Genomic DNA, 27,427 nt, shown 5'->3' with positions numbered 1-27,427 from the left:
TGGGAGGACTGAATCTCCTTCCATCAGCCACAGAAGGAGAGAGTGCACACACTGATGGTGGGAGGCTAGGTTTGCCCACACAGCCCCACTGACCAAGCCAGCAAGCCCCTTATTTGTAATTTTGCACAGTTGTTGTTGCTGCTTTTGGACTCAGTGACAGCCCCATGTAAAATGCCTCCCTTTGGATTCCTGTGGCAACCCGTTAACCCTGGGAAGTGGCATCAAAAGACAGAATCCAGCAAGGCTGAAAATGCAGGGAACAGACTCTCTGCCACTATCCTTGCTGGTTTGTGCTACGAACTCTGGCACCCTGCACCATGAAGTGAGCAGACCAAGTCTGTACTTTATCAGAAACCTACTGGACAGGCACGGAGCTCTTCACATCTGGGAGAATCACCACCACGTTGCCATCAGCATCAGGCTTGTGGGTCACCTCTGGCTTCCTGGATAACATGTCAGCAGCAGTCCAGGCAGCCACGTTCTGCTGCAGGCCGCCCATGCTATTGCCCCGGTTCATGAGAACGAAATTGTAGAACGTCCGGGGCTTCAGGTTGGTGATGAGTTTCTTGGTGGTGCGGCCATCCACATCGACATTCAGCCCGTTATACTGGATCTGTGGGAGGTGAAGAGGCACCAGAGATGTACCATGAGCAAGACAGATACTGCTTAATCAACCAGGCTCCCTCCTCCTCTTTGCTTTGGTTTGCAGGGAACATAAGGCACTTGGCTGGGCCGTGCTCCACCCAGCTCTGCCAGAGCTGGTGCAAACAGAGGAATAGGAGCTAGGTGAGTTTCTTTCTCACACAGGACAAGGCCTTAGAACTTCTCTGAGAAGATCTGGAGATGGGAAAATGGTGGTAACTTGCCTAAGGAGGTAGTGATTTGGTAACAGAGGCAGGAGTGCAAGCCAAGAGGCCTGATTTCAAGGAGCACACCTCCTTGATCTAATGATTAACCATTATCTGCCCATAGCTAAGACCTAGCTTCAGAATTTCTGGCTCTTATAATCTATCATTCAAACCAACAGACAAGACTCCCAGGAAACCGAGAAGGAACACAGCTCTGACTTCTCCCTTCCACTTGCCTTGTATGGGGTGGGAGAGTTGTAATTCTCAGGAAACTCCCAGCTCAGAAGGACAGATGTCTTTGTCACCATCTTCACCTTGAAGTTCTTGGGCAAAACTGCTGAGAGAAAAGTGAGGAGGAAGGGGAGAGAGGAGAAGAAAAGGCAGCAGAGGGAAGGAATAGTAAGAAAGAGAAGGAAGACAACATCAGACACTGGCAAAAGGGTCTGCCAGTTTGGGTCTGGCTGCTGCTGCAGGAATGGAAGGGCTTGCTCCCTCCTCCACACTTTGCTTGAGTTTTGTCAAAGTCCATCTTGGTGCTCCCTGTCCCCATGTCTAACCCTGGGGAAGGGTGAGGGAGGGTGCTTAGCCTTGCCCTCACCCTGCCCGTGCTCAGTGCACACTACGGGTCTGGGTGGCTGCTGCAGGAACGAGGTGCTGGCTTTCTGAGCATGCTCAGGTGAGGAAACCCATCCCAGGTCACATTTGAGGCTTTCTGATTTTTCTTGTTTTCTTTTGGCTGTTTGCAAAAGCTGAAGAAAATGCTCTTCCCACCTGTACAGCGACTGGCACCCCACTTCAGGTGCCAGTGAAAGAAGGGTGTCCGGACTTAACTTAGAAGAAAGCGGTAAAAGGGACTTACCTGGCACAAGGCAGAGAGGAGCTGAGGGACTGAGTGTGAAACCAGAGTGCTCTGCATTTACTCACGAGCCTGGCTGAGCCTGGCTTGACCTCTCCAGCTCTCTGCCTCCTGGCACCAGCCCCGGTTACAAGGAGAGAGAGGGAGGAGAAACCGGTAAGTCCTACCTTGATCCAGCTGGAACGTCCGATACTGGACAGTCGGGCTGTACGGCCCGGGGCCTTTACTGGTGTGAGCACGGATTTTAACATCATAGGCGGTGTTGGGTTTGAGGCCGTTGAGGGTGTACGAGTTCTCTGGGGAGGGGGGCAGGTCTTTTTCCAGGGGGTTGCCGGGAGAACCGGCTTCCCGGTAGGCCACGGTGTATTTGACGATGGCTCCGTTCCTCTCGGCCAGCACGGGGGGGAGCCAGCCAAACTGGACCGACATGGAAGTGATGTTGCTCGCCTCGAGGATTTGGGGGTAACCCTTGGGGATGTCTTCAGGGGTGGTGAGTTCCTGCACAGCTTCCTCCCCGAAGCCAGCCCGGCTTTTGACGGCCAGCTTGAAAACGTACGTGGCGCCCTTGTGGATGCTGGGAGCAGTGTACTTATCCTCCAGGGCTGTGAACTCCAAGGTAGCCAGGGGGTCGACATCCTTGCGGCCAAACTGGAGCCGGTAGCCCATCACCTGGCCTTCAGCATCCAACGGAGGCTCCCATTTCACCAGCAGAGTGTTCTCCTCTGTCTGGTGCACAGACAGGATGGGTTTCCCTGGGACTGGGAGAGAAAAGAGACACTTTCAGTCAAATGTGGGACAGGGTGGCTGCTGTGGAGATGCAGAGACCCTTGGGCTGCAGCACAGGTTCCTCAAATCAGTGGCAAGGCTTCACCTTGACTCTGCTTCAGTGTCTCACCCTGAAACCAGGCTGCTGCTACCCACCCACTACACATAGATGGTCTCTGTCAAGTTTTGGAGATGAGATGCACTGCCAGGGTGTCAGCTGTGATGTTCTTACTTATTCCTGGATTTATTTTTGCTCCCTTTCCTCAGGAAGGCAAGGTGAGCACTGCTTCTCTCTTATCACTTGACCAAATACTTCACCGCAGCTGGGAAGAACAAACTCAGGGGTCCTGAATCCCAGCCTCCTGTCCTAAACACCCGAGCAGATTGCTTTGCAGGGCAGGGAAGAATTAATGTAGGAGTTCCCCAGACTCCTGTCCTCCCGCTCCCTCTCTCTCTCCCTCACACAGCACAACTCATGCAGAAAGAGACTGGAACAGATTGGCTCAGGCTGGGAAGGCCAGAGCAGCTGCGGGTGAAGTAATGAAGGATGGGAAAGGAAGTCTGGGCAGCCTCGGGTCCTGAGCAGCAGGCACAAGGCCAGATGAAGCAAGTCTGGCAGGCATCTGATCACCCAGTTGGGTACAGAAAGAAGGAAACACACAAAGAGTCGGAACAAGAGCCCAAAATCTGTGCAAGGCAGAGGGCAGGAAGAGTTGCTGCTTGCACTACGCGCTTTCTCTCCTCTGAGGGAAGGGAAAGGACATGCGAGTGTCGGTGTTTTCAGCTAGCTCCCTCCTCATCCTGTCAGTTAGTTGCTCCATGTTTGGGGAATATTGCAGGAACTCAGCAGTGCCTCTGTCTAATGAGCCTTGGTACAGCCTGACTGCAGAGCAAGCCCACAGCCACAGTTAAATGACACGCGTAGGCCCAGAGGTTTCTGAAGCTGGAGAAAGCAGAGCATTAATTCCAGCAGCTCACGCGTCATTTACATTCACTCCACTATTAGGGATCTAATTTCCTTCTCTGAGCCTTGGTGTTTCTTCTGGTTGAACGGGAAAAGGAAAGAGAATGGAGTTTAGGAGCGAGCACGAGTCTGACTGCAGGCTGGGAGGCTGAAAGCTGAGTGCAGCTACCAAAGGGAGCGGGAGGGAGCCGGCAGGGAAGGATGCTGTGTGTGTCAGGGATCCTGGCAAAGGCAGACTGGGGAAAGCACTCCGCCCCGCAGCGACTGACATCTGAACACAGGGACGAGGACTTGTCTCTGAAACAAATGCTTTATTCATTGCAAACTGCCAAAGAATGCCTAGGGAACAGTTCTGGGAGAGCCTCCATCGGAAACGCCGAAGAAACACATTACAGAGAAAAACAATGTCATTACCTTTATGTTTTGGGTTTTATCACAAATGTTACTATAATCAGCTGAGCTTGAAAATATTACATTTGCACAACAAATATTGTTTGGAGAAAGGTGAGAAGAAAGCAGAGGGAAGTGCTTTATTTCGCAATTGGTTTGGACAGTAAAGGAGAAAATTGGATGTATTACTGTATTTAAATTCAGCCCCTAGCCCTGAATGATAAAGAAAGAAATCTCTCTTCTCAGAAGGTATATTGACTCAATGCTGCAAAGAAGATAAGAATGTTACAGAGCCATTTGAAAGTTTTTTTTTTCTTTCTTTCTTTTTTTTTTTTTTTAAATAGCTATTTCAAGTTGGGGGAAATTGGGTTTTGGGTAATAGCTGCTGTGCTGGAGAAAACATCCCTCTATGACTGATCACCTGCACTGCAAATCCTAATGGGGAGAGATGAGGGAGGTTGACAAGAGAGTGACAAGGGAAGGAGGGAGGGCAGAGTGAGAAAGGCTCGAGGAGAGAAAAATGAAGAAGGCAGAGAGCCTCAGGAAAACAAGGAAGCGAGAGGAGAGAACCAGACAGAGTGAGAAGAAACATGGGCAAAGCCAGAGGGGAAGGAGAAGAGAGTGAGTGAAGGAAAAGGCTTCTGACAGCACACTGACACTACAAGGTGTGAAGGCAGGAGTTTGGATGCTGTCACCTAAATGTATCCTGCTGTAACATTCGTGTCCTGGAAAACAACCTTGTTCTCTTATGTGCTGTCTCTTAACTAAGCAAGAAACACAAGAGGGGAGAGGAAGGCTGAATTCTCATTCCCTTCTCTGAAGACAAGAACATATAATGGGATGAAGATGTGAGTTGGGACAGAGAAAAAGACAAGGGCATGGAGGGCAGCTGCTGCTCCAGCGCTCTGTGTTTCGGGCCAGTGCTCCTGAGCCCTCTCTGTCCTGTGCACTGAGCTGAGTGTCTGTGCTACCTCCAGAGCCTGAACAGAGCTTTCCAGGTTAATTGCGTTGCTCTGACTGAAGGCAGAGGCAGAGAACAACCTTCTCTTAGGAAGAAGAGATGATGGCAGTTGTGCAGCTGCTACAGGAAGGGTGAAGATGACTGCCCCAAAACTAAGAAAACGAATAGACAGCCAGGGGTGGGAAGGGACCAGACAACAGAAGGAAATGACAATGGGAGAAAGCCATCATCTGGCAGCAGGACCAACAATGTGATGGGGTGAGAGAAGATAACCACAGGCCAACAACAACTGGGCTGAAGGAGGGTCAAATCTGGGTGTGGGCACAGCAGTCTCACTCTGTGGCACAAAACCTTTCCCCTTCTGCACAGCAAAGGTCCAGCTATGAGAGCACTAACCACAGGAGCGCAGATGCTGAGAGGACAGGTGGAACACAACTTCTGTTTTCTGCCTGCAGCACAACTGTGTGGAGGAACAAGGAATGCCTTGTTGCCCTTTGTCATTTCTTTCTTCAGGCCCAGACATCTTTGCCTGACATCGTGTCCTCTGCACTGAGGCTGACAGACACTTTGCCATGAAGAATAGGGCAAAGGGAGGAACGAGTCTAGATGGCATGTGCAGAGTGAGCCCAGGTTGCAGAAATTCTTGCAAGAAAAGGTCAATACTGTCAGTACTTTTCTTCTCTACTGAGCACTACTCCTAGGCAAAGAGGGGACTGATGTTCAGACATGATACTAAAAGAAAAGCAGACTGGGCAGTATAAGTCTTCACTGCCTCCCTGCTGCTTTTCAGCTCTTTGCAAGTCAACACCATGACAGCAGGCCTCTGGGTCTTCTGTTCCCCAAGGTACCTCTGTGTGCCAGCCATCAAAGCTGGAGTCTCTCCAGTGTCACCATACAGGTCAGACTGGGCAAGGATTCCCTTACTTCTGGTACTTCTGGAATTTGCAGTACATAAGATTACAAGCACTGAATTTGTCCTCTGTTGCATTTCTGTATCTATGGGGCTTTCTGCAGCACTGGAGAGAAAATTACTTCATTTAGGGAGGGCTACCTGCCAGGAATGAAGGGTTTTCTGCCTTCCTAGAAATAATTTTTCTTCAGGGGCTGCGTGTTGTTTGTTGCAAGTCTGTCCTCTTTGTGAGGAGAGTGGGATGAAAGGAGCATCTTGGCTTCAGGGTGTTAGGAAACTGGTGAATCCCAACAGGTCAAGAAAATATTCTTACCTGCACCCTTAGTGGTGACCACTTTGGGTTTGCTGCGAGCACCATCTCCCTTCATGGTGTAGGCGGCTACGGTAATGGAATACGCAGTCTCAGGCTGGAGCCCAGCAATGACCATTTCCTGTTTGCGAGATTCCAAAGGAAAACGGTGTAAATAATTACGTACACACACACACACAGGTAGATCTCTCCTTGCAGAAGTCTCAGGTCTTTTCTAGCATGCAGGAACATTCACTGAATCTGAAACCATGAGACGCTCTGCGGCAACGAGGCAGATGTGGCAACTGGCAGGAGGGTGAGAGCCACATTCCTTTGGCGAGCAGCACGCACGCTCCAGCTGCAAGCAGCCCCTCTGTAAACACAGCGTGTCTCTGCAGGCCCTGGCTCAACGTATTCTCTTCCAGATCTACCTCTCACACATTCCCTATCTCACCACAAACTGCTTCAGCCATCAAAACGCTGCTGCACTCTTCAAAGTGTTCCCCTTCACTGTGCCGTCTCAGTGGAGGTCTCAGCGGTTTCAAGGAGATTACATTTTTTTCTCCCCCACCCCCCTCCCTTCTCTCCTCAGGGATATTTTTTAATGCCTTCAATAATATTAAAGGGATTGCTTTAACGCAAAGTGCAAGACGACATTTTTTGCTTGCACGTTAAAGCTCTCTGCTAAATCCCCAGCACCCTCCTTCCTCTATCAGCTTCACCACACCTGGCTCCCACGAGCTTTTGTTGCAAGACTGGCCTCCAGAATAGCCCTTCCCCATGAAGTACTCGGCCCTTCAAAGGGCTGGGTTGTAACAGGAACACCCGTGCTAAATCAAACAGGATGCGGGCATATGCAGCAGGGTTTTCGCCAAGGCTCTGAAAGGGGGGAGATGTAAATTTTGTGCATGTTTTATGGCCTTCCCCTCCACTATCCCTCAGTGCTTTAAATATTAAATTGCAGGGCAGCACTTGGGAAAAAAAAATTTGCTGGTCCTGAAAATATTTGTATTGCCCCCAGAGCTGAGCAACGGTGGAAGTATTTCAAACCAGCAGGACTTTGATCAATACGTTTGGAAGCCATTAGCTAGAGAGACGGGTCTGCTTTCTGGAAGTCAAAAATCTGTCCTGCTTTCACACATGCCACTGACTTTTATTAAGATTTTAGGCACGCGACTTTGCCTTTCATGTGACTCAGTTTATCTTTCTGTAAAACACAGGCCCCTCACTTTTGTAGGGCACTTGGCAATCTCCAGGAGACGTGCATATATTCATTTTAATGATGTATTACCTTGGGACCCTGCTATTCCAAGAAGGAAATGCTTTCTCCTACTGCTTTGTAGCTGTAAGATCACTGAAAGCATTTAGCATTTTAACAGAAGTATCAAATGCCAAACAGCCAAGCTGATTTTTAAGTCTACTTGAAAGGTAAAAGGGCCATCAGTGATTCAGGGCTTTGAACAGAACAAATATCGAAGAATCTTGGCCCTTTCAGGGCACAAAGCATTTGTTTGTACCCTGATACCTCGGAATTTACGAGGCTTTAAATACCCAACGCTTTAAAACCTAACTGTTTTTCAGACAAAAGGCAAGGTAGTTGCAGACCAGCCCATCTTTAGGCAGGTGTTCAAGGTAGTCCCAATTTCAGTGTCCTGCCTGCTCCCCTGTGGAGGAGCAGCAGACTCGTCTTTCCTTCAGAGCTGAGGGGAAAACCCTGCAGGACTGCCACGTGCTGACAAACTACACAGTCACACCGGGCTGCAGAGCAAAGCAAACAGGGTGGGGACAATGAATGGGAACACCAACATCAGGCTTTAAAACAGGCACACTGGCACTGAAAATAAAACTAAAAAAAAAAAATAAAAAGGAAAAGGAAAATATCACACCACAACAGCAAGTGGGAGAAGGGAAGGGACAGAACCAGGATGGAAGGATTTTTTCTTTTTTTTTACTTACGTATTCAGCAGTGTCATCTGTTTCCCACTGGGCAGAGAACAAGAGAGGTTTTGCACATGAGAATACAAGAGGGGAAAGAAGGGAAAGACAGAGACACAGCATGAGGAAGAAGTCCCTGAGCAAGCAGCCACACAAGGTCAGAAGTTACCAGGCCAGCATGAAGAAAGAAGTAGAGTGGGAGAAATTAGTAGATTCCACTGTGGCCTTTGTCTGTCTTAAAAGATTTCCCAGACAGAGGAGGATGGATGGCATTTAGTTCAGAGCTGGGAGAGCAGTTCATACTCTTCCACAATAGCTATTGTCTGGGACTGCAAATGAACAGCAGGAAGATAACATATATCTTTATCACAAAGATGCTCATCTGCTTTCTCCAGCGATACGTTACTTGGGATGAGACAAAGCAGCTGGAGCACCCACCCCCTCAAAGCTTCCCTGAGAGAGAAACAAACTGCAGCAGGACGTGAATCCTTACCTGGGCGTCAGCCAGCATGATGTCCTTGATCTGGGGGAGCCCCCTGGCCTCTCCGTTCTCCATGCGCACGTAGTGGACCTGGTAGCCGCGGATCTGGCCATGCTGGCGGTTCTGGACTGGAGAGCGCCAGAACACTTGGATTGCAGTTGAGTTCAGGACCTCCACCTCCACTTTCCGAGGTGGTGCGCTGGGCACTGCCAGGAAGGAAATAAAAGGACCAGAGTCACTTGGAGGTTTCTGTCTGGAGCCTGTCGCTTCAGTTCTGGGGCATATGCGCACTGAATCTACAGCTCTGAAAGCAGGGGGAGACTTAACTGGCAAACTGGACACCCCACCATCTGCCATTGGCCTTTATTCAATGAAACAGGGGAACAGTTTAGGGGAGATCTAATCTGCATGGCTCAGAAATCTGGATAAATGTGAACAGGTCCATCTCTCAGTCTAGTTATTCTCTGACAGACTCCTTTTTCTCCAGTTTACTTGGATGGAAGGACCCATATAATTCCAGATCAAATTCTGAGGGCAAAGCCAATTTCTAATGAGTCAGAAAAACTCTGGCCATGCCTGTGGGACGTTAGGGTGGAGAGGATGGGGAAGGGGACTTGCCCTTGGAGCTCCTTGTTCTCTCAGACTGGGCAGGTTGAGGTTAGAGCAGCTGCCTAATCTCAGGACAAAAACCGAAAGGTGTTTTGGATGGAATATGGGGTGAATTTTTGGAAATGATAATAATAGGAAAGGACAGCTTCATCTGCAGGAAAACCTTAATTTCTCTGAGTAAGGTGATTATCTATTTGGATTTGGGCAGATGGTAAGGGAAACAAGACCCACACTGGGGATAAACCTGTTTGATTTATTTTTTTCAGTCTTTTTTCTTTGGGATGGAAGAAGAAAGCTGGAGTTTGGATTTGACTTCTGTTATTTATTTGACATATTATTTGAGGGTCCCACGTCACCCTCACAGTATTCTGTTCTCCTTCCCTGCGTACGTTCAGTTTTCCTGGTTTTATTTTACTGTAGAAATACCAGGAAAGTTCAAGGCCCATCACCATTCGTGTCTGTGCACCAAGCACAAGTCTCCAAGCTGGATCACTGAACTGGGGTGTATGCTGTCATTAAATGGTTTTTGAAATAAATGATCAGATTCTTCCTTTCTACCACTAACTGAAACTTTTAGAGGAGCAAGTAACAAGGAATGTGTGGGAAGAAGTCTTTTAATACTTTAAAATAATTTCTGGCAAGCAATCTCCTCCTCTTCTCTGATTTCAGTTCCTTGCTGCCTCAGCTGTGTCTTTGGTCAGTACGAGAATCTTTTCAGGAAAAGCGTGCAGACAGGGCTCACGGCCTTGAAACGAAATCCCCGAGAAATAAGAAAAACCATCCCTAAAGTGGGGAAGGACAACCCTACAGACCCCAATTCTCAGAGGGGCTTAGAGAGATGGCAGCAAATGGTGCTCCACATCTCGGACCCCTCCTGGTGGGGGGAGGCTGTGCTGAGGCCTCGTTCGGGACTTGCCCTCACACCCTAGATCAGCCATGAGCAGGGACTCAACGCGTCCCCCCCAGCGTGGGAGAAGCCCACCGCAGGGACACGTATTCACCACTGGCCCCAGGACAAAACCAGAAAAAGCGCAATTACCATCTTCATCCGTCCGGACGATAACCGGCGAGCTCTCCGGGCCCGGCCCCACCTCCGTATGAGCCACGACAGTGATGCGATACTCTGTCCACTTCTCCAGGGACTCCAGTAGGATCTGACTGGTGGTTGGGGGGATATCATTCACCTCCTTAAGCTCCGTGTCCTCAGAGTCCAGCGCTCGATAGTAGACGCTGTAGCCAGCCAGGACGCCATTTTGGCTTTCGGCCGGAGGCGGCCGCCAACTTACCAGAATGGCGGTGGATCTGGTGCTGACGCATTTTACGTCTTGAGGGGGGGCAGACGGTTCTACGAGGGGGGAAGATTCAAGGAGGGAAAGGGAAGAAGGTGGGGAAGGGGGGGAGGGGAGGGGAGAAAACAAAAGATGGGAAAGATAAAAGAAAAAACAAAAGAAAATGATAACAAAAAAATCTAAAATAAAACGTACGAAAATTTGGTTCAGGAAGATAAAATTAAAAAAGAGGAGAGCTTTTTGTTGTTGTCTTTTTTTTTTTTTTTAAATGAAAAGAAAAAAAAAAAGCCAACGGAAATGAAGTGGGGCATCAAAACTGAAATGTAATAAAGCAAAGGACTAAAGCAGTAAGCGGGCTAGCCAAGAGGGGTCCTGCTGCTGCTAAGTGTGTGTGCCACAAAGCTTAGCCCCCGATTTCACCCTATAAAACACCCTTCCCTTCAGCTCCCTGTTTTACAGCGGCCTGGCAAATCCTGTCCTGGCTGGTAAAGCACTTGTTTCCAAAGTGCAGTCTCTGGGATCTCAAATTTCCTTGCAGGGTTCTGTGAAAAGTAAGTAAGAAAAGCAAATCTTTTGCCAGGAGGCTTAAAGTTAAGAGTCTGTATACCCAGCTGTAAGTTATTAGTTGTCCACAGACTGAAGGAGGTGAAAAAACATAGTGGTGACGTCCAGGATATCGCCAAGCAAAGAGCCCACAATGCTGGATGAGGGAAAGGATTTAGACAGGAATAGTTTTAGTAAAAAGTCTTGCAAAGGAGTGAGGCAGGAGGTTTGTCAAGGTATTTGGGTACCCCGTGGGATTTTCAGAAGTGGTAGTGTGCCTGACTCCTGTTTCACTCTGTCCAAACAACTTCAGGGTGTTTATGAAAATCCCAGGACACTTTTGGAAATCTGGCCCTACACAGCTGCGTGTTCTCAGGGTAGCAGCAAACAACTGCCTGAGGGCTGGTTTTCAGGAGATGGGGAAGGTGCAAGCCCCCACTTCTGCTCACTTCAGTGTTTACTGGGCTGCACAAGGCAATTTTAGGGAGATCAGCTCAGTAGGAAGCCGGACTGTCACACACCAGGTACTGGCACACACCATGGCTGTGCCCGCAGACACCAGAACTGCAAGGGTCAGGTCCTTGGGAAGGCTGGAGATGCCACGGGTCTGGGACCTCGGTGAAGCCTGGACAGAAAGACTGCCACTTCTGTACCTCAGCTGTAACCTGGTCATTTTGGGAAATCTTATACCTGACTTCTCTCAAAAACTAAGTAATATCAATCAGCCCAGGTAAGCACACAGAGGGATACATTTTCAAGTCAAATCTGCAACCCTAATCGCACCCAATAACAGTAAAACTGCAAAAAAACTGCTTTTAACTCTCTGCAGATGCTGCCAGAGACTGGGGTGTCCTTATAAGCCCCCAAAGCATCATCTGAAAGAAGCAAGGGAGTAGATAAATGCTGCACCACTTCTATTTTTTTCTGGTGCTTTTTAATCAACACAAAGCTCTTTTACTGAGAAATGATTTTTTTTTTTTTTTTCAAATGTCCTACTCCTACCCCTGAGTCACAAACAGATGTTTAGGCCAAACTTGCCTTGAGGACTCAGCTAAATCAAGTCACACTTTTCTCAATTTGCAGTGCAGTGAAAGCTGCATGCTTCGCATATACCTCCACTAAATAGAAACAAGAGGGTTTGCAGAACGAGGAGACAGTTCCTTCCACTGCAGTGCTGAGCACTCTGTCCAGTAGGACAATTTGAGTGTTGTTCTCCTACTTTCATGCTTAATTATTATTATTGGGCTGTATTTCAATTGAGAGAACAAAACCCTTACACGTATCACTACAGAGGGTGACAATCAGCTGCTGATGGCTAGCCCCGCAAAATAATACAAAATATGTCAAACAAACCAAATCAAAAGCAACAAAACTTGAAAAGAAAACATAAATCAAACCAATAATATAAAACAACAACAACAAAATCAGAAAGGAAATCATAATAATAAAATAATACTGATATAAAAAGTGACTCCTTTCAGAACATTCCCAGTCTGTTTACCTACCTTCCACGCTTCAACTGCTAACTTATAAGACTTTCTTACGAGAGAACAAGAGAAACTGAGCTACGAGGCCAGACCAAGCTCCTGGTGGGTTTCTGCACATGGCTGGCTTTTAAGGTGCTGCCCTGCCCTGCTGCTGCCCCCCCGGCTGAGTTACTCTCCCCCTGCCAGCAGAACCCTAGGTATCACAGGAATGGTAATTCAGGTCTCTAATCCATTCTCTTTCGCTCAGCTACCTGTGCAGAGGGCAGAGAGCAGGGTGGCAGATTCCCACTGATGTTTTTTGCCTTACGCCTGCAGCTCTCTCCCTCTGCTGATTGATGCAGTACCGACATCTCCAGAACGGAGGCACACTGCTCCTTCTCACACCCCTGAAGCAACTCAAGTCTCTTTTAGGGCATGGAGGAAAAAGCCTCAACCCTCTTCCAGTGCCTGCCATGACACTCCTTTATTTTTTTCGGAGTATTTTGCAATCAGGTTTGCTCCTTTTTTTTTCTCCCCCGCCAGGGGCTGCTGTATTAAAAGCTACCTTTCCTGCTTAGCAGTCCAGCCAACGCCACATGGCTGAGAAACCCACTGCAGAGAGGGTCTGACCCGACCTACCCTTTCCATCCTGAAACTCATTATGAAAGCCCCAGTAAGCAGAGCCGGAGCTCCAGCTGGCACTTGGGTTCACTGTTTGCACTGGCAGCTGCTGCGCGTGGTCACGCTCGCTTGCTCACTCACCCTCTACGCTCCAGCACAGGGACCTACAGAGAGGCCCTGGAGTGAGGCCTCCATTTGGGGTCGTTTGCACTTTCTCTGGTCAAAAAGGCAGGGTGGGTGGGTGATGGGGGAGAAGGCCCAGATCCCACCTGGGCCCCCTCCCCATCACACTCATCGACTACAGCACCTGGATGAAAACAGCCACCAAGTGCTGGCTGGCCATACTGGAGACGCATCGGGGGAGTTCATGGCACTGTGAGGTTCCTTCACAATCCAGCCCAACCTGCGTCACCCTGGCCACGTGCGTGCGTGCGTGCGTGGGGACGGAATCGAGAAGGTGGGAGCTGAATGCAGGACGGAAAGCGCCGCAGCCCAAAGCGGAGGCTGTGAGTTCACCTCCGCACCAAACTCCTTTGCTGGAAAGGGAGCCACAGCACAGGCGGGAGCCCCCGGAGGCAGCTCGTCATCTTTGTCTGCTGGTTTCTGGTTTTATCATGCAGGCGGCTCTTTGGGAACCCTTCCCCACCCTCCCACGGGCTCCGGGATGTACACGAGTGTGTGCAGATCCACGCCCGTGTGCGTGAGCCTGCAGCGACAGGGTGGACTGTATTTGTGAATCTGCTTGAGACCAGCCAGTACTCACCTGAACTGCATCTTTTACATGCTTTAAAGTTGACTGTCCAAGCCACAAGAATGACCCTTACTGACCTTGTACAATACAATGTTTTTTAACCCTTTAGGTACCATAGACTTTGTATAAGATTTTTTTTTTTTTCACTCCATACACTGTGAGGAAGGGGGAAGGGGAGCAGAGCTAATGGGTAGGGGAAACATCCTTTCTTAGGAAGGAACAGAGGGCTAAGAAATCCTCGTGGTTCCTTTACACCTGCACATGCAGCCTCACAGCACCCACCCTGCCACCCCTGTCCCTTGAGACGTACTTTGCACTCCAAAATTTTTAGTAGGAGAGTCGCCAAGGAGCCCTGGGAAGGTCGTGGCTAGTTAGAAAGGGCAAAACATCTTCCTCCAACCATCTGTTACCTTTACAATCTACGTCTCTGGTACTTGAAGAGTTAAAACCCAGCTACTTCAAGAAGAAAAATATACTTTACCTTTAGTTTAATGGATTTTACTTTGGTTATGATGCTCGGGAGGAGCCACCCTGACAGGGAGGTGGTGGGTGTTGTGCAGAAAGGTGGGCAGTGCAGGGAGGGCTGCGGCATGCAGGCACATGCTTGCCAGCTGAGCGAGGAGGGGAAGAGCACCGAATGCACCAGCAGGCTGCCGGAGGATGAGGGAGGCTTTGCTGTTGCAGAGACAAGATGCCATCGTGGTGTGAAACCGCCCAGCGAGAGACAGACAGACAGAGAGCAGGGAGCGGGTTTCATCGGGCTGTGAGGGCATGCAGGCGGGCAGGCAGACAGAAGAGAGAAGAGAAAGAAGAGCCATGGAGCGGGCCAAGGAAGAGCTGAACGGAAAAGGAGCTGCAGAGGGAAGACACAAAAGCCTGTCTCGAGCCAGAAGGTCTGTGAGCCGAAGGATGTCGCCTGGACCAGGGAGAATTGACTCGTTCCTCCAACAGCCAGCCAGGAAAAAATGTTTCACCATGTTACAGGACACTGACAGCTCCCAGCTGATGTTCTTAAGAGCATTAAATTAATGAAACTATCCCTATGAAAGCTGAGCTACAGAGAAATAAAGCAGGCCTCATTCTGGGCAGGTGCCAAGTTAGAAAAAGACCCAAAGCTTTCCCCTTTCCCGGACCCCCTTCTCTTCATCCTTGAGGGAAAAATATTCGATGTCACTAAGCCCTGCTGTCATCAGCGCCCACAGCCATCCTTCCAGCCTGTTTTTATCAAACCAGAAAGCACAAATCCGAGCCCCTCTGTTCCCCCCTTCCCCACAGATCGCAAGGAGGGAAACCCCTCGCAGAACAGAAGCAGAGTGTGGGTAAGGTTGACAATTGTTGTTCAGGTCCTTTCAGTCCATTTTCCCCCACCCCACAGTGATGGTCCGTGTGACAGCACCAGACTGGGATCAGAACCAGTGGATTTGCAGCAAAGTCAGGAAAGGATTTTCTTTCGATACATATAGAGAGCATGAGAAAAAGGAAAAAAAAAAAAAAAGGAAAAAAAGGGGAAAAACATTTGAAAGAAAGAAGAAAACAAAATATCTTTGAATGGACTGGAGGCCCGAGAAAGCCCCTGTAAGGAATTCTGCCTATGCAGGAGGAGATTCCCCTTTCCTCCCACTCCCAGGGGGGAGGGAGAAAGAGAAGGAGAGAGATGGGGAAAAGAAGAGAGAGAGAGAGAGAGAGAGAGAGACAGCAGAAGTGAGAACTGAACGGCAAGATGGGGCAGGTGCCCAGCTGGGAGCCCGCTGCTCCCCCTTGGTAAGGGCTCTGAGAGCTGGGAGCAGGCACTCTCTCTCCTCACACTGGTGACCAGAGCCATTTCTGAGTTAGTTCTGCTCCCGGCTACTCCAAACTGCAGCGGAGTGATTTAGTAGAGATGAGAGGAGACAGAAAACACAAAGAACAGCTGCCACAGCCACTCATGCAGTGAAAAAACACCTCATTTAAAAGCAAAGATCTGTGAAAAGCCCAGGTTGAAATATTGCCATCCAGGGTTATTGTCCCCAGGGCAACAGCGAAGGGAGACAATCCATTAAACTAAAACCAGCACATTTTGGTTGCATACGCTCCATCCTGGTGTCATTAGTATCCCCCCACAGCCTCCGCATGACTCCTCTCTCCCACTCTGCTGCAGCCCAAGCGGGCCCGTTCCCAGCACTTGCTGGGACAGCAGGCCCTCTTCCCAGTGGCTACCAAGTCACTCATGGAAAACCAGCACGAGGACTGCTTTCCCCAAGGCTGGCGAAAGAACTGAACGTTCGATTCATCCCCTCCCCTTCTCCTCTTCCTCCCAAGTCCCCCACCGTCTCCCTGCTCCATTGCTTGTGCCCCCCTTCCAGGCAGCTGCTGCTCAGGGTCTGCTGGTGGACGGCCACGCTGCCGCACGCCGCTGGGCTGCTGTCCTCCCTGAGCATGCTCAGCACCAAGGGCCAGCTCAGCCCACCCGTAACACCTTTGTTGCCCGCCACCCCACACCAAGTGGTCACTGCTAACCTACGTAACCCCACAAAGCATGCAGCGGCCCCACTCTTCCACCACATCTCAACTATCTGGGTGTAAAGGGGGAAGGCGCCAGGTCCCAGAGACGCCCCGCACTGCCCACCTCCCCGCAGAGCAACCCCAGATGTGTGAACCCCCGTGGCACCGCGACCATCTGCCCCACAGCTCCGTACCCCTGTGCCCACCATCTCTGGCTCCCTGACTGTCTTCCCCTCAGAGAAGGGTGCGAAAAGGAGAGACACCTACTAGACTGCAAGGTGCGCTCTCTGACCTCCGGGGTGAAGGCCCCCAGGCCCAGAGCCGAGCGGGCGGCCAGGCGGAAGACATACTCAGTGTTGGGCTTCAGGCCTTCCACAGTGAAGGAGGTCGTTGGCTCGAAGTTCCTCAGCACCTGAGATGGGCGAGGGGGAAGAAAAAAAATAAAAACAAACAAAAAGGAGCAGAGGCGAGCCCTGCCCTGAGACACCTGCCCTACACTCCCCTCTCTCAGCCAGCTCAAGAAACAGAGGGCTGGGATGGGATGGTCCTCAGGGCCCCAACCCTTTGCGCTGCTCCTCTCCAGACTCACCTCCCTACTGTGGTCTCCTTCCTTATAGAGGAGCTCATACTTCACTATGATCTCCTGGCGGGGAGGGCTCCACGACAACACGATGCTCGTCTCCGTCTTGGCTTCAGCTCGGAAGTTCATCGGCTGCCCAGGAACTGATGCAGAGAAGGAGCCCACAGGGCAGGACAGGGCAGAGGAGGTGAGGCGAGAGACAGGAGGAACCACGTTAACTTGGCTTATTAGAAGAACCCTACCCAGTTTTCCTCAAAGCCTGTGTGTGAAGAGCATGTCATCAGCAAAATGCCACACTGCAGAGTGGGGAAGCCCTTCCTTTAAGGCAGTGCTGGGTTAGATACCACTGCAGGGCTAGGGAAGGTCCAGTGCTGCTGAAGGGAGAAGAATCCTACTAGACCATTTGCCTCTTTCTCGGCAGTGTAGGACATGTCCCTTCCCCAGCGTTAGGGGGATTCAGGAAGCAAAAGGCTCCCGAGGAAGGCAGGGCTTCCTCACCAGCACCCCGCTCCTGTGAGCAGAGCACCCAAAAGCAATGCTGGGAGACAACATGATATAACACCTTTTGTTCTCAGCTAGACATATCAGCTGTGACAACAGTAGCTTTGTTTTATTCTGCTTTTAGAAAAAGACAAAATTAAGCCCATTGCCATTCAGCTCTGAGAAGGCAGCTCCTGGGTGCTTTAAGAGTTCAGCTTCACCATTCCCTGGTCAGTGAGCGTTTTCAGGTCTATTTCAAAGACATTTAGAAACTGGAAACATGAAGATATCTCGCTCTGAAGCATGGAACAGCAAAAAAGGGTTCTCCTTGCACAATTTCTTGCCCTACCCATTTAAGCAACAACCTTTGTGAGCAAAGACAGAATGAAAATCATGTGCCAAGCCTTTGGGCTCCAGCTGCTGGACCAAACTTCCTCCTAGAAAGTTACTTCTATTTTAACCGAATTGAACCAATAAAGAAAAAATTGTTCTGGTGACACAGAGGCCCCAGCTGGATAACGGACTAAGCCACCACCTCTCCCTCCTGCAGCCCAGTGCCTCCAAGGTTAGCGACACAGCTGCTCACCTCCTTGTTGCGTCTTAACCTGGATGGGGTCCGAAAGAGGCCCATCTCCCACCGAGGTGAAGGCCAGGACCCGAACCGTGTAGGTTTCGTCCTCCAGGAGGCTGCCCACCGTGGTCAGGAGGCTGTCATCCACGTTATGCTTCTGCCAGTTGCTGACAGGCTGATCAGGCTCCATGGTGTAATACACACGATAGCCACGGATCTGCCCGTTGGGCTCCACTGGTTCCTCCCACTGGATGATCATGGTGGTGCTGCTCAGCATTCGTCCCTGCACGTTACGGGGGGCACTGGCAGGAGCTTGTTCCCCTGTGCGAGTGACCACGGACTCGCTGGGAGGCCCCTGCCCAATGCTGTTGACTGCAGAGACCCAGATCTCGTACTCAGAGTTGGGGCTGAGCCCCCCAATGCTGTAGCGCGTGGTGGTGATGTCCTCTTTGATCTGATAGGGTCCATCCTGGCTTTTAGACTTGTATTCAATGACATAGTAGGACACGGGGTCTGGATTTCCAGAGTCCCAGGTGATGGTGATACTTGTTGCCGTCGTCTCTGTCACCACTGGTGTCCCAGGAGCCTTGGGGAGTGCTGAGAATTAGGAAGAACAGACGTTAAAAAAGAAAAAAAAAGGAAAAAATAAAAAAAAAAAGGTATGTTGAAGTGGTGCCTAATTGAGCTAGTTAGGGCTGCAGGAGCCAGAGGCACAGTACCAATCACAGAGCGGCAGTTCAGTAAAGTGCCGCTGAAATATTATGAACCTAGTTATACACTCTATTATCCTCCTTAAACTGCTCCATCAAAAGGGAAGTGCTCAGCTAAACATCTGGAATCATTAGCACAGACTTCAGCTGAACATCCGCTGGCTCACAGGGCAGCAAGGAAAGGCGGTTTTGCAAGAGCTCTTTCAGAGCACATCATCAGATCTTCTGAAGCAGCGGCTGCCCGGCTCTGGCACTGCTGAATTTCTCCACGTCTAGCGTGCAGGTAGCAGTACAGCATGGACTGTACTCTCCAGAACTAGAAAGCCATAAATACATGCAGTACTTCACCTCAATCCACAAATGTGTTAACGTCCATCTCCTGTCACTCATCCAAAAGACAAACTTGCTGGAGACTGCATGCTGAATGCTGGAAACCTTTAACCTTTTCCTCACTACGTGTTTTAGACCCTTTCCAATCTCATCTTCTCCAGGCTTGAGCAGCCTTAGAGCTCTAACTTCTCATTTCATCTTCTGACTGGGGAATATTGCAGATGCTTACAGACAGGAACAAAAGGGGAAATAGCAGTGAAATAAAATGACAAAAGGCAGAAGGTACCGGCAGGGCAAGGTTCCACACCTGAGGACAATTGGAAGCAGAAGCAATGTATCTATCAGCCTTTTAAATGAATAGTGTAAGATGGAAAAAAGGGAAGGAAGAAAACAGGAGAATAAACAGCACTTCAGCCCAGCCGTGGGCATCCTTTCACTAGCATGTAAGCCCAATTCCTGTGAAAAGCACAGGCTCGGTGTCACGTCAAGATCCACCAGTGCCTACCTACTCACTTCTACGGTGAAATCTCCCTTAGTCAGATGCACTGACACAGATCGGATGGTTTCTCTTCATCACTCCCCTTCTCCAAGGTGTTTCTCCTCCTCTCCCCCTCCCCTCCGAGTCCTCTCCCACCCCAGCTCCCCCAGATCCCTCGTGGGCAATGCCATCACTCAGAGCAGACACCAGCTCATACACCGAGCTCTACACTCACCCAACCACAGGGGCATCCCGCTTGGGTTTTAATACTCCCCTGCTGAGGACAGAATAGATTGAAGATTGCACCCGTGCTCCTCCTGGAAATTGCTAGCTGGAAGCTGGGGATATTCCCCCTCTTGCTGAGGCAACAACGGCCACTAAGATGCTGGATCTAGGTTCTACTGCAAGGGCACACACGTCAGAGATCCTCAGGGCCTTGGCTGAATCTCTAACCTCGGAACAGGATGGCATGCAGGCTTCAAGCCATCCAAGGCTCCTTGCAAACTGCCCAGCCAGCCCCATATCCCAGGACAGAAACAAGCATGCAGGGCTTTAAACCAGTTTTCTTCATGACAGCCAGCCCAGTTGTCCTGAAGCAAAGGAAAGACCTCAAGCCACCAGCATCCCATTCTCTGGGGATTCCTTTGGGCACAGGATCCCCACAGACGCATGCACAGATCCCAGCACGTGGCACGCACGGTGCACAGGTTTGTCTTCCTGCTCATGCTCACATACGCATATACATACGGGCTTGTACCACCACGGACGTACGTACATGCAGTCAGGCACCCTCATGCCCATACAGCCACGTTGCCGACTCACGTGCACCCACACCCATGCACGACAAGCGTGCTTCATGCCTAACCACGTCCCCACATTCACCACGTGCAGCTCAGTCACGGGCTCGCCCCATGCAGGCACACAAAGCCACGAGCAGGACACAGCTCAGACACACGCAGCCACGCACTCATGCACTGGCGAAGGCTTACAGGCACCACCACGGATCCACAAATGCTCACATGCACGAACACGACACGTGCCCACAGCTCTTTGCACACGTGCTCAGACGCTCCGTGAAGACCATGCGCCCAACACGTGCCTTGCACGTCTGTGCACCCGTGCAGCAGCTCACGCACTTGTGCATGCACGCTCCTACAAGCATGCATCGTCGGGGAACCCACGCACTCGCTCACGCAGCTGTGCTCACACTCCCTTACATTTCACCGTGATCTGAGCAACGGCTTCTATGACTCCCAGACTGGACATGGCCACACACGTGTAGTTGGCTGAGTCCTTGACATCCGTGAGCTCCAAGACATTACGGCCCACGGGCATGTCATCTTCGGGCGTCAGGTCCTCCGCTCCCTGCATCCACTTGACGTATGGCATGGGCGAACCCACGGCCACGCAGGTGATGTTGACGTTGCCGCCGGGCATGATTTCGTGGCTGACGGGCAAGATGGAGAAGCGAGGGGCCACGCGGCGAACTGTGGACGAGACGCACAGAGGTAACAAAAAAACAAAACAGAACAAAAAAACGAAACAAAGAAATAAAACAAAACAAAACAAAAAAAAGAAAGAAAGAAAAGAAAAGAAAAAGAAGAAAAGGGAGAAAAAGAAAAAAGAGTAAAAGATAATTTAAATACAGATGGGGTTTGTCATCATTTATTTTCTTCCTTCATTAAAAACAAAACAAAAAATCAAAGAAACTAAAAAATCAAAAACCAAAAACCAAAAAAATTAAACTTCAAATAAATTTGTACTTCACAAACAATATATAGAATATAGACATAAAAGCGATATTTCATAGCAACAGGGTTCCATTGATCAAGATTAGACCCATCACAGCACAGATAAAGACACAAAAATTTATTAGCAATTTCTCATCTTTACTGGCAAGAGCTGGCCTGGCGAGCGTCGAAAATCTCCTCCACAGCCGCTGGGGCCCCCAGCTCCCCGCTCCGCGCCCCGGGAAGCCCGCTCCTCCCCTTTTCCAGTGGGGTCCAGCTCATCCTCCCCTGTCACCTTCTCCCACAGCCGAATAAATCGGCTCCTCCACCACCACGGCTCGGAGACACCCCAGGGGCTGCCCCTGTCCCCAGAGAGGGGCCGGCTCCGTGCCCGACGGGGGGCGAGGGATGCCGCAGCCGCGGGGTGGTGGTGAGGAGAAGGCGGGCACGGAGGTGGAAACTTCTCAAGATTTTGCCTTGTTAGGAAGGCCCAAATCTTGTTGCGACCCAGAGAATCCAACCAAGAGAGAAGTATCACATCCCCAGATGCCGGAGAGACACCACTTGAAAAGCAGCGAGGCAAAAAATAAAAAAAAAGGGGGGAGAGGGAGTCCCCGGAGCGGGACAGAATTTAGTTGGTGTCTGCGTGTGAGAACCGTCCAGGGGGATGCAGTCCCCCTGGAGCGAGACAGAGTGTGGAAAAGATGAGAAACTCTAATGAAATTTTTGTGGTTTTCGGGTATAGAAACCCTAACGAAGCCTCTTTAAGATCTGACACGGTTCCATTGATAGATGCAGCTCTCAGAGTCACAAACATCATGCAAAATAGGTAAAAAAGAGACAGAGAAAAAGATAGAAAGAGAAAGAGAGAGAGAGGAGAATGCAGAGAAATATAATTTATGGGCGGCTAGCAAATGCCCACATGGAAACTGAATAGAGAGAGAGCAACAGAGAAAGAAAGGAAGACGAGGAGAAGGAGAACAAGGAGGGGAAGGGAGAAAGAAGAGAGAGAAAGAGAGGGAGGGGAGGGGGAAACCCACTTTAATGCTGCATACTTTTTCTAGCTGATGTGACCCAATGTGGTGGCTCACATTGTCACATCTCAGCCCTGGCGGAATAATAAATAGAATAGAATTAATAAGAAAAACAAGGTAATGAAACTTTAACGTTGAGAAAACAGTGACATGTTCTGTGCATCTCCTTAGCAGAGAGGTGGATGCAGCTTCCAGACCTTACACGATAAGAACATGGACGCAAAGGGAAGGGGGTGGTTTCCTTGGCTCCATTTTCTGAACTAACTGGGCTGCTTGGATAGTTGAGGTGGGTGCTCTTCCTCAGGGGTGAAAGTAGGAGAATGGATAAAGGAGAAAAGAAGGTGCCTGGGAGAGGCCCTAGGGAGGGAGCTGAAGGCAAGGTCCCATCCTGTAAGCAAGGACAAAAGGACTCAGACCCCAGCAAGCTGCAGGCACAGCAGCAGCCCCAGGAAAAAGGAGGGTGGGAATCCCCCCAGCTTCTGAGGGCCGTGCAACAAACACCCCTCGGGAAGGGTGAACAAGGGGACGGGAGAGTTTGGGGTGATGGGGGCCTGAGAAATATCCTTCCCTGATGTCCTCTTCCAGGTAACCCTCTGAATGACCTCTCTAAACCAGCAGTGGTCACATCTATGCAATAGCAAAGCAAAGGACACCAGAGCTAAGCCTGCAATCTCTTTTCCCAAGTTCTCGTGCCTTCAGATGTCCCTTGGAATTGATGTCCTCGTTTTTTTTGTTTTTTTTTTTCTTTCTGGTATTTATCTTCCAGCCCATTCCCCTGGCTGCCGCTCAACATTATGGATCTTTTCAGATGGGAAGGGCGCTGCCAGGAGAGATAGTGGCTGTTTTCCATTTTGTGGCGTTTTGTTAAACAAAGAGCCAAATATGGCCTCTGCTTCCTCCCACACACTGACAGGGAGATATCTTCACGGAAAGGTGTCCTATTACCAGCATGCTGCAGGATCCTTCTACGCACTGTTACAGGGAAGGAGGAGAGGATTTGGGGCCGTAGGAGCTCAGAGGGGTCAGAGGAGACATCCCACAGGCACAACTTTGTGAGGAGAACGGACAGCACGTCCTCACCTGTGGTGTACTGGGGAAAGGTCTTGGGGTGTGGAGGGCCTGCATACAAACTCATCCTGCACCAATCACTAAAAAATGACTTTCTGCTTAGAGAAAGGTGTGAGGGGAGCACTGTGGTGTCTGCACAACCTCCGGCACCAGCACCGGCTCACGAGGGCAGGCAACGTGCTCCTTGCTCCCTGCTGTCATCCCCCGATGGAGATCGGTAGCCCTGGGCCCGAGGGCATGGCCCTGTGGCCTGCCCCATTCCTTTCACTGTCTGCTACGGGAGGTTTCAGAAAATGGAGCCAGGCGAAGACCACCCCGGTCACAGTCTGAGACAAGATGGAGAGAACTCGAAAAGAAACGAGTGGGGTCACCATGCAGACAGATCGGGGGGGGATGGCTCCTTCTGAGTGTAACCTTCTGGAGAGGAGAGGCAGGGTGGGAAGAGGTGAGGAGGAATGGGGAGACGTAGGCCGGACAAGGTCCGGTCAGCAAACAGCATCGACAGCAACAAACAACGGCAGGTGGGATGCAAACACCGAGTTGTCATGGAAACAGAACAAGACAATTAATTCAAACCGAGGCTAATCGCAAAGAAATGAAACCGAACTGAAAGAGAACGGGGAAAAGAAAAAAAAAAAAAAAAAAAAGAAGAACAAACCAGAATTTAATAACTGAAAAGCATCATTCGATGGATGGCGGAGTGCTGAGAATCGGAGCCTGAAGGGAACAGCCTGCTGCCGTCTGCGTGGCTGGGGCAGGGATGGGGAAGAGCCACTCACAAAACACAAGCTCAGGACCACGAATTCTGGCCAGGAGCCGGCCTCCTCTGCATGCCCATGTCCAGAGGGAAGCAGGGAAGAAGTTCTCCCCCCCCCGACCTCGCTGCACCCAGGGCTTAGGGTTTTAGGTCAGCTCTGTGGGATTTTAGGGCAGCGTAACCGCTCTGCTGGTTTAATGGTGGTTTTCACACTCAACTAAAAGGAAGCAGCCGGCACATCTGGGTGCCAGCTGAAGACACGGCGTGTTTCTGGGAAAAAGGGGAGGATTTAAGGATTTGGGGCAGGGGTAGTGGCGGGCTGATGCGAGGACAAAAGGGGCAGCAGCTTTTCTGTCGTGCATCCTGGTTCAAAAAAAGCTACACACTGCTGTGTGCACAGATACACAGACATCCACACGCTGGTCTAAGGAGGTGAAAATAACTCCAGCGCTAGCTGGGGTTGGAGATCTCAGCGAGTCCCTCGATACATCCCTGCCAGGGCTCAGGGCTGCGACAACAGCAGTTTCTGTACCAGGAAATAGTTGTAGGGCTCGTCTCTGGATACCAGGAACCATGTCGCTGTTTATTTTAATTGCCATACCACTCTGATTTGACTGTTGACATGAGATTGCTCAAGCTGAGAATCTCTGGGTCAGCATTTAGGTCAGAGCCTAGGAAGAGAGCAGTGGTGGGAAGCAAGCTCGAAGAGCAGCTAGAGATTGAATCAAGAACGATTTCAGCTCTGGCTCCAGCTGTGTTTCGAGCACAGCAGCTGAAAAAGTGATTTTTTCCATCGAAAAATGCAGAGAAGTGAATCCTTTTATTTTGCCATCCAGCAAATTGAAGAGCCTGGGGAGGTACGAGGAAGACCTGCCCTCTCTGGAAAGGAGAAGGTGTGGTGGGGCAGCCAGGGCTCCACTTTACAGACCACTTCTCTGATGCTCTTAGCAATTTCTTACATGTCTGATCTCTTTCCCAGCACTGAGCTCTCTCTCAGGCAGGAATATCCCATTTCCAGAGCAGGGCAGATCTTTCCTCTTCCAGAGATTTGGCCTTTTTTTTTTTTTTTTAACTAATATTCCTTTACCACCCTGCAGGAACTGCAAGGCAGATTCCTCGTGTTTCTCAAGGCAGTCTGCCATGGTGCAGAATTCAGGCTGAAAACACCTCCAGTGACAACACAATGCAAAGGCTGCAAGTCACCGACACCTCCATCTGCTTCTCTCCTGTCCCTTCAGGTGCTGAGGGTGCAGCCAGGAAAGGCCTCCAGCTGCCACTGGTTGCAAGGAGCAGCTTAGCCCTGAGCTTCAGGGATGTTTGGTTTCCATGACAGCTTTGTCCCAACTGTTTTCCAAAGCCAACCTTGCATGCATACAGACGTGCATGCTCCATGTGCATGTGCAACATCTCCTGATATACACACACAAGCAGGCACACACAAAGACACATTTTCACTGGCCAAAAAACTCTCAGGAGCTTTTTTCAAACAAGGATACAGCTCATTACTGACAGAAGCAGGCTTTAGGACTGGAGCAGGACATTTGTGATGCAGGTCAAATTACTGCAGCGCAGAGAAGCCATTTCAAAGGCACGGAAAGATTTCTTAAGCCCAGTTAGTTTCTTGTTTTATACTGTTGGGTAAGGATTATTTATATTTATGTCGTTGGGTAAATATTTCACAGAGGCAAAGCTGCACCCCAAATTCTGCTTAACTTACATGAGAAACTGAACAGATCCAGAACTTTTCACTCGCAAAGCCAATTGGTTTTGTTGCTGCTCATGGCTGCAGAGGGTAACCCAGCTTGTGTTCTGTGAGTGGCATTTTTGGTGCATTATTCTTTCCAACGAAAAGGAACAAATGAACATCACTAAGGTTCCCCCCCCACACCACTCGGTTGTAAAGACAGCTGGGGTCCACAAGGTGAGACACATTTGGCAAGGGACAGATTTACAGACCTGATCGGAAGAGACACTGGGAGATCCAGGGTTGACTTTTGCAACACCAGAATCCATCCTTAAAATGTGTTCCCAGGATGCTGCTAGCGAAAGAAATCTGAGGACCAAGCGACCAGCTTGTGCTGGGGAAACCCACCGGTTCCACTTTTTAAGCCCTTTCCAGATTAGCTCAGGGAGAAAAACGTTGTAGGAGAAGTGGGGAAAGGAGAATGTCCTGGACAAGAACCCATCACTTCAAACCCCGATTCACATCGAAAACCAACCAAAAGAGAAACATACTTCATATCTTAAGGAATAAATCAATTGGAAAAGGAACAAAAAAAAAAAAAAAAAGAAAAAGAAAGTGAAGTGACTGGTTGAAAGCACCAAACAAAACCAAATGGTATTAAACATTTTGACACTCAGCAAGCTGCTGCTCCAAATGAGGTGAGAAGGCGGACATTATTGGCCATTTTGGTGAGACAGGAGTCATTCCGTCTTGCTCCAAAATGAGGAGGGGTAGGGGAAAGGGTGCCAAAATAATGTGCAGCCTCTACGTTATTAGTGAAGCTTAGATTACACCTGTCCTCCCCTCCCAAAAGGTGGTCCGTCCCTGCCCCTGCGCTGTCCGTGCAGCCGCCTCTGCCTTCTCCCTCTCCCATTCCAATTCCAAGTTGATTCCACTGGGGCGAGACGCTGCTCGGCTCTGGATTTCCGACCTCCGTCCCTCCAGAGGACGAGATACTTCCCTCCTCATGCCCATCTCCTTCCTCATTTCCTTCATGGTAAATAAAAATAAGTAAGTAAATAGTTGGATAAATAAAGAATGAGACCAAGGCTTGGTTTTGGTCTAAGGAAATCCATTACCTTCCCAATCATTGTCACTTTTCCTCTTAAAAAAACACATTAGTTGGGTGATAGGCTGGCTGAACATCTCTGGTCTTTTGTAATTCTTTTTTTTGTTTGTTTGTTTGTTTTTTGTTTTCTGTTGCTTTTTACAGGATTGAATATAAAATAATTGGAACCCAATTGTTTCTCAAGAAGATCTGTAAAATTAAACACAGGCTTTGCTCTTTTATTTTTTGTTATTTTAATTTGACAAGGTGTAATCTAATTTTTTCCCCTAAAACAAAGAGAACAGCGATGCAAAAGGTGTAAGAGACACAGGCAGGCAGAGATTTCGAGATCAGTACAGCACAGTGTTCCTGCAAAGTGCCCTCTATAGAGATATACATAGATATACATAGATATAGTTTTGATTTTTTTTTTTTTTGGGGGGTGGCTTTTTGTATCCATTTCCATTTCCTGATACCCTTGAGAAATCCTTCTGCAGAAACACAGCAAATTGCTTTGTTTGCTTTGGTTTTTGAACTAGAATTTCAGAGCTGAGGACACCCCAAACACAGACAGGGCGCTCCCCCACCCATGGAAGTGCTGATGCAACGAGGACTGTCCCAGAGCTCGCCCTCCCCAAACTCCAGCGCCTGGAAGATGGCATCACAGGGGCAGCTGTACGAACTAGCGGCGGCTCTGCCTCCCTCCTCTTCCATTAAAGACTTTATCAACGCAGGTCTAAAAAGGTATTAAAACTCCTA

At 49.7% G+C, this 27,427-nt stretch overlaps 1 protein-coding gene across 17 annotated transcripts in view; it reads right to left on the bottom strand.

Annotated features, from left to right (window-relative positions):
- Nucleotides 1-27,427, bottom strand: part of PTPRS (protein tyrosine phosphatase receptor type S) — a 151,073-nt gene that overhangs the window by 27,633 nt on the left and 96,013 nt on the right. For 8 of the 17 annotated variants that reach the window (XM_032203550.1, XM_032203557.1, XM_032203553.1 and 5 more), the window contains 11 exons: nt 20,526-20,795; nt 17,806-18,387; nt 16,749-16,882; nt 16,427-16,571; nt 10,048-10,353; nt 8,412-8,605; nt 7,940-7,966; nt 6,008-6,125; nt 1,872-2,462; nt 1,085-1,182; nt 360-613 (listed from right to left, as the gene is read on the bottom strand). In XM_032203550.1, coding sequence (XP_032059441.1) covers nt 360-613; nt 1,085-1,182; nt 1,872-2,462; nt 6,008-6,125; nt 7,940-7,966; nt 8,412-8,605; nt 10,048-10,353; nt 16,427-16,571; nt 16,749-16,882; nt 17,806-18,387; nt 20,526-20,795 — 2,719 coding nt within the window. The remainder of the gene's footprint in view (nt 1-359; nt 614-1,084; nt 1,183-1,871; nt 2,463-6,007; nt 6,126-7,939; nt 7,967-8,411; nt 8,606-10,047; nt 10,354-16,426; nt 16,572-16,748; nt 16,883-17,805; nt 18,388-20,525; nt 20,796-27,427) is intronic. The other 9 variants (XM_032203561.1, XM_032203565.1, XM_032203562.1 and 6 more) reach the window with 2 other exon arrangements.

The sequence above is a fragment of the Aythya fuligula genome, chromosome 26 (assembly GCF_009819795.1).
Source record: "Aythya fuligula isolate bAytFul2 chromosome 26, bAytFul2.pri, whole genome shotgun sequence".
Taxonomy (NCBI): Eukaryota; Metazoa; Chordata; class Aves; order Anseriformes; family Anatidae; genus Aythya; species Aythya fuligula.
This window is presented reverse-complemented; position numbering and strand designations above follow the sequence as displayed.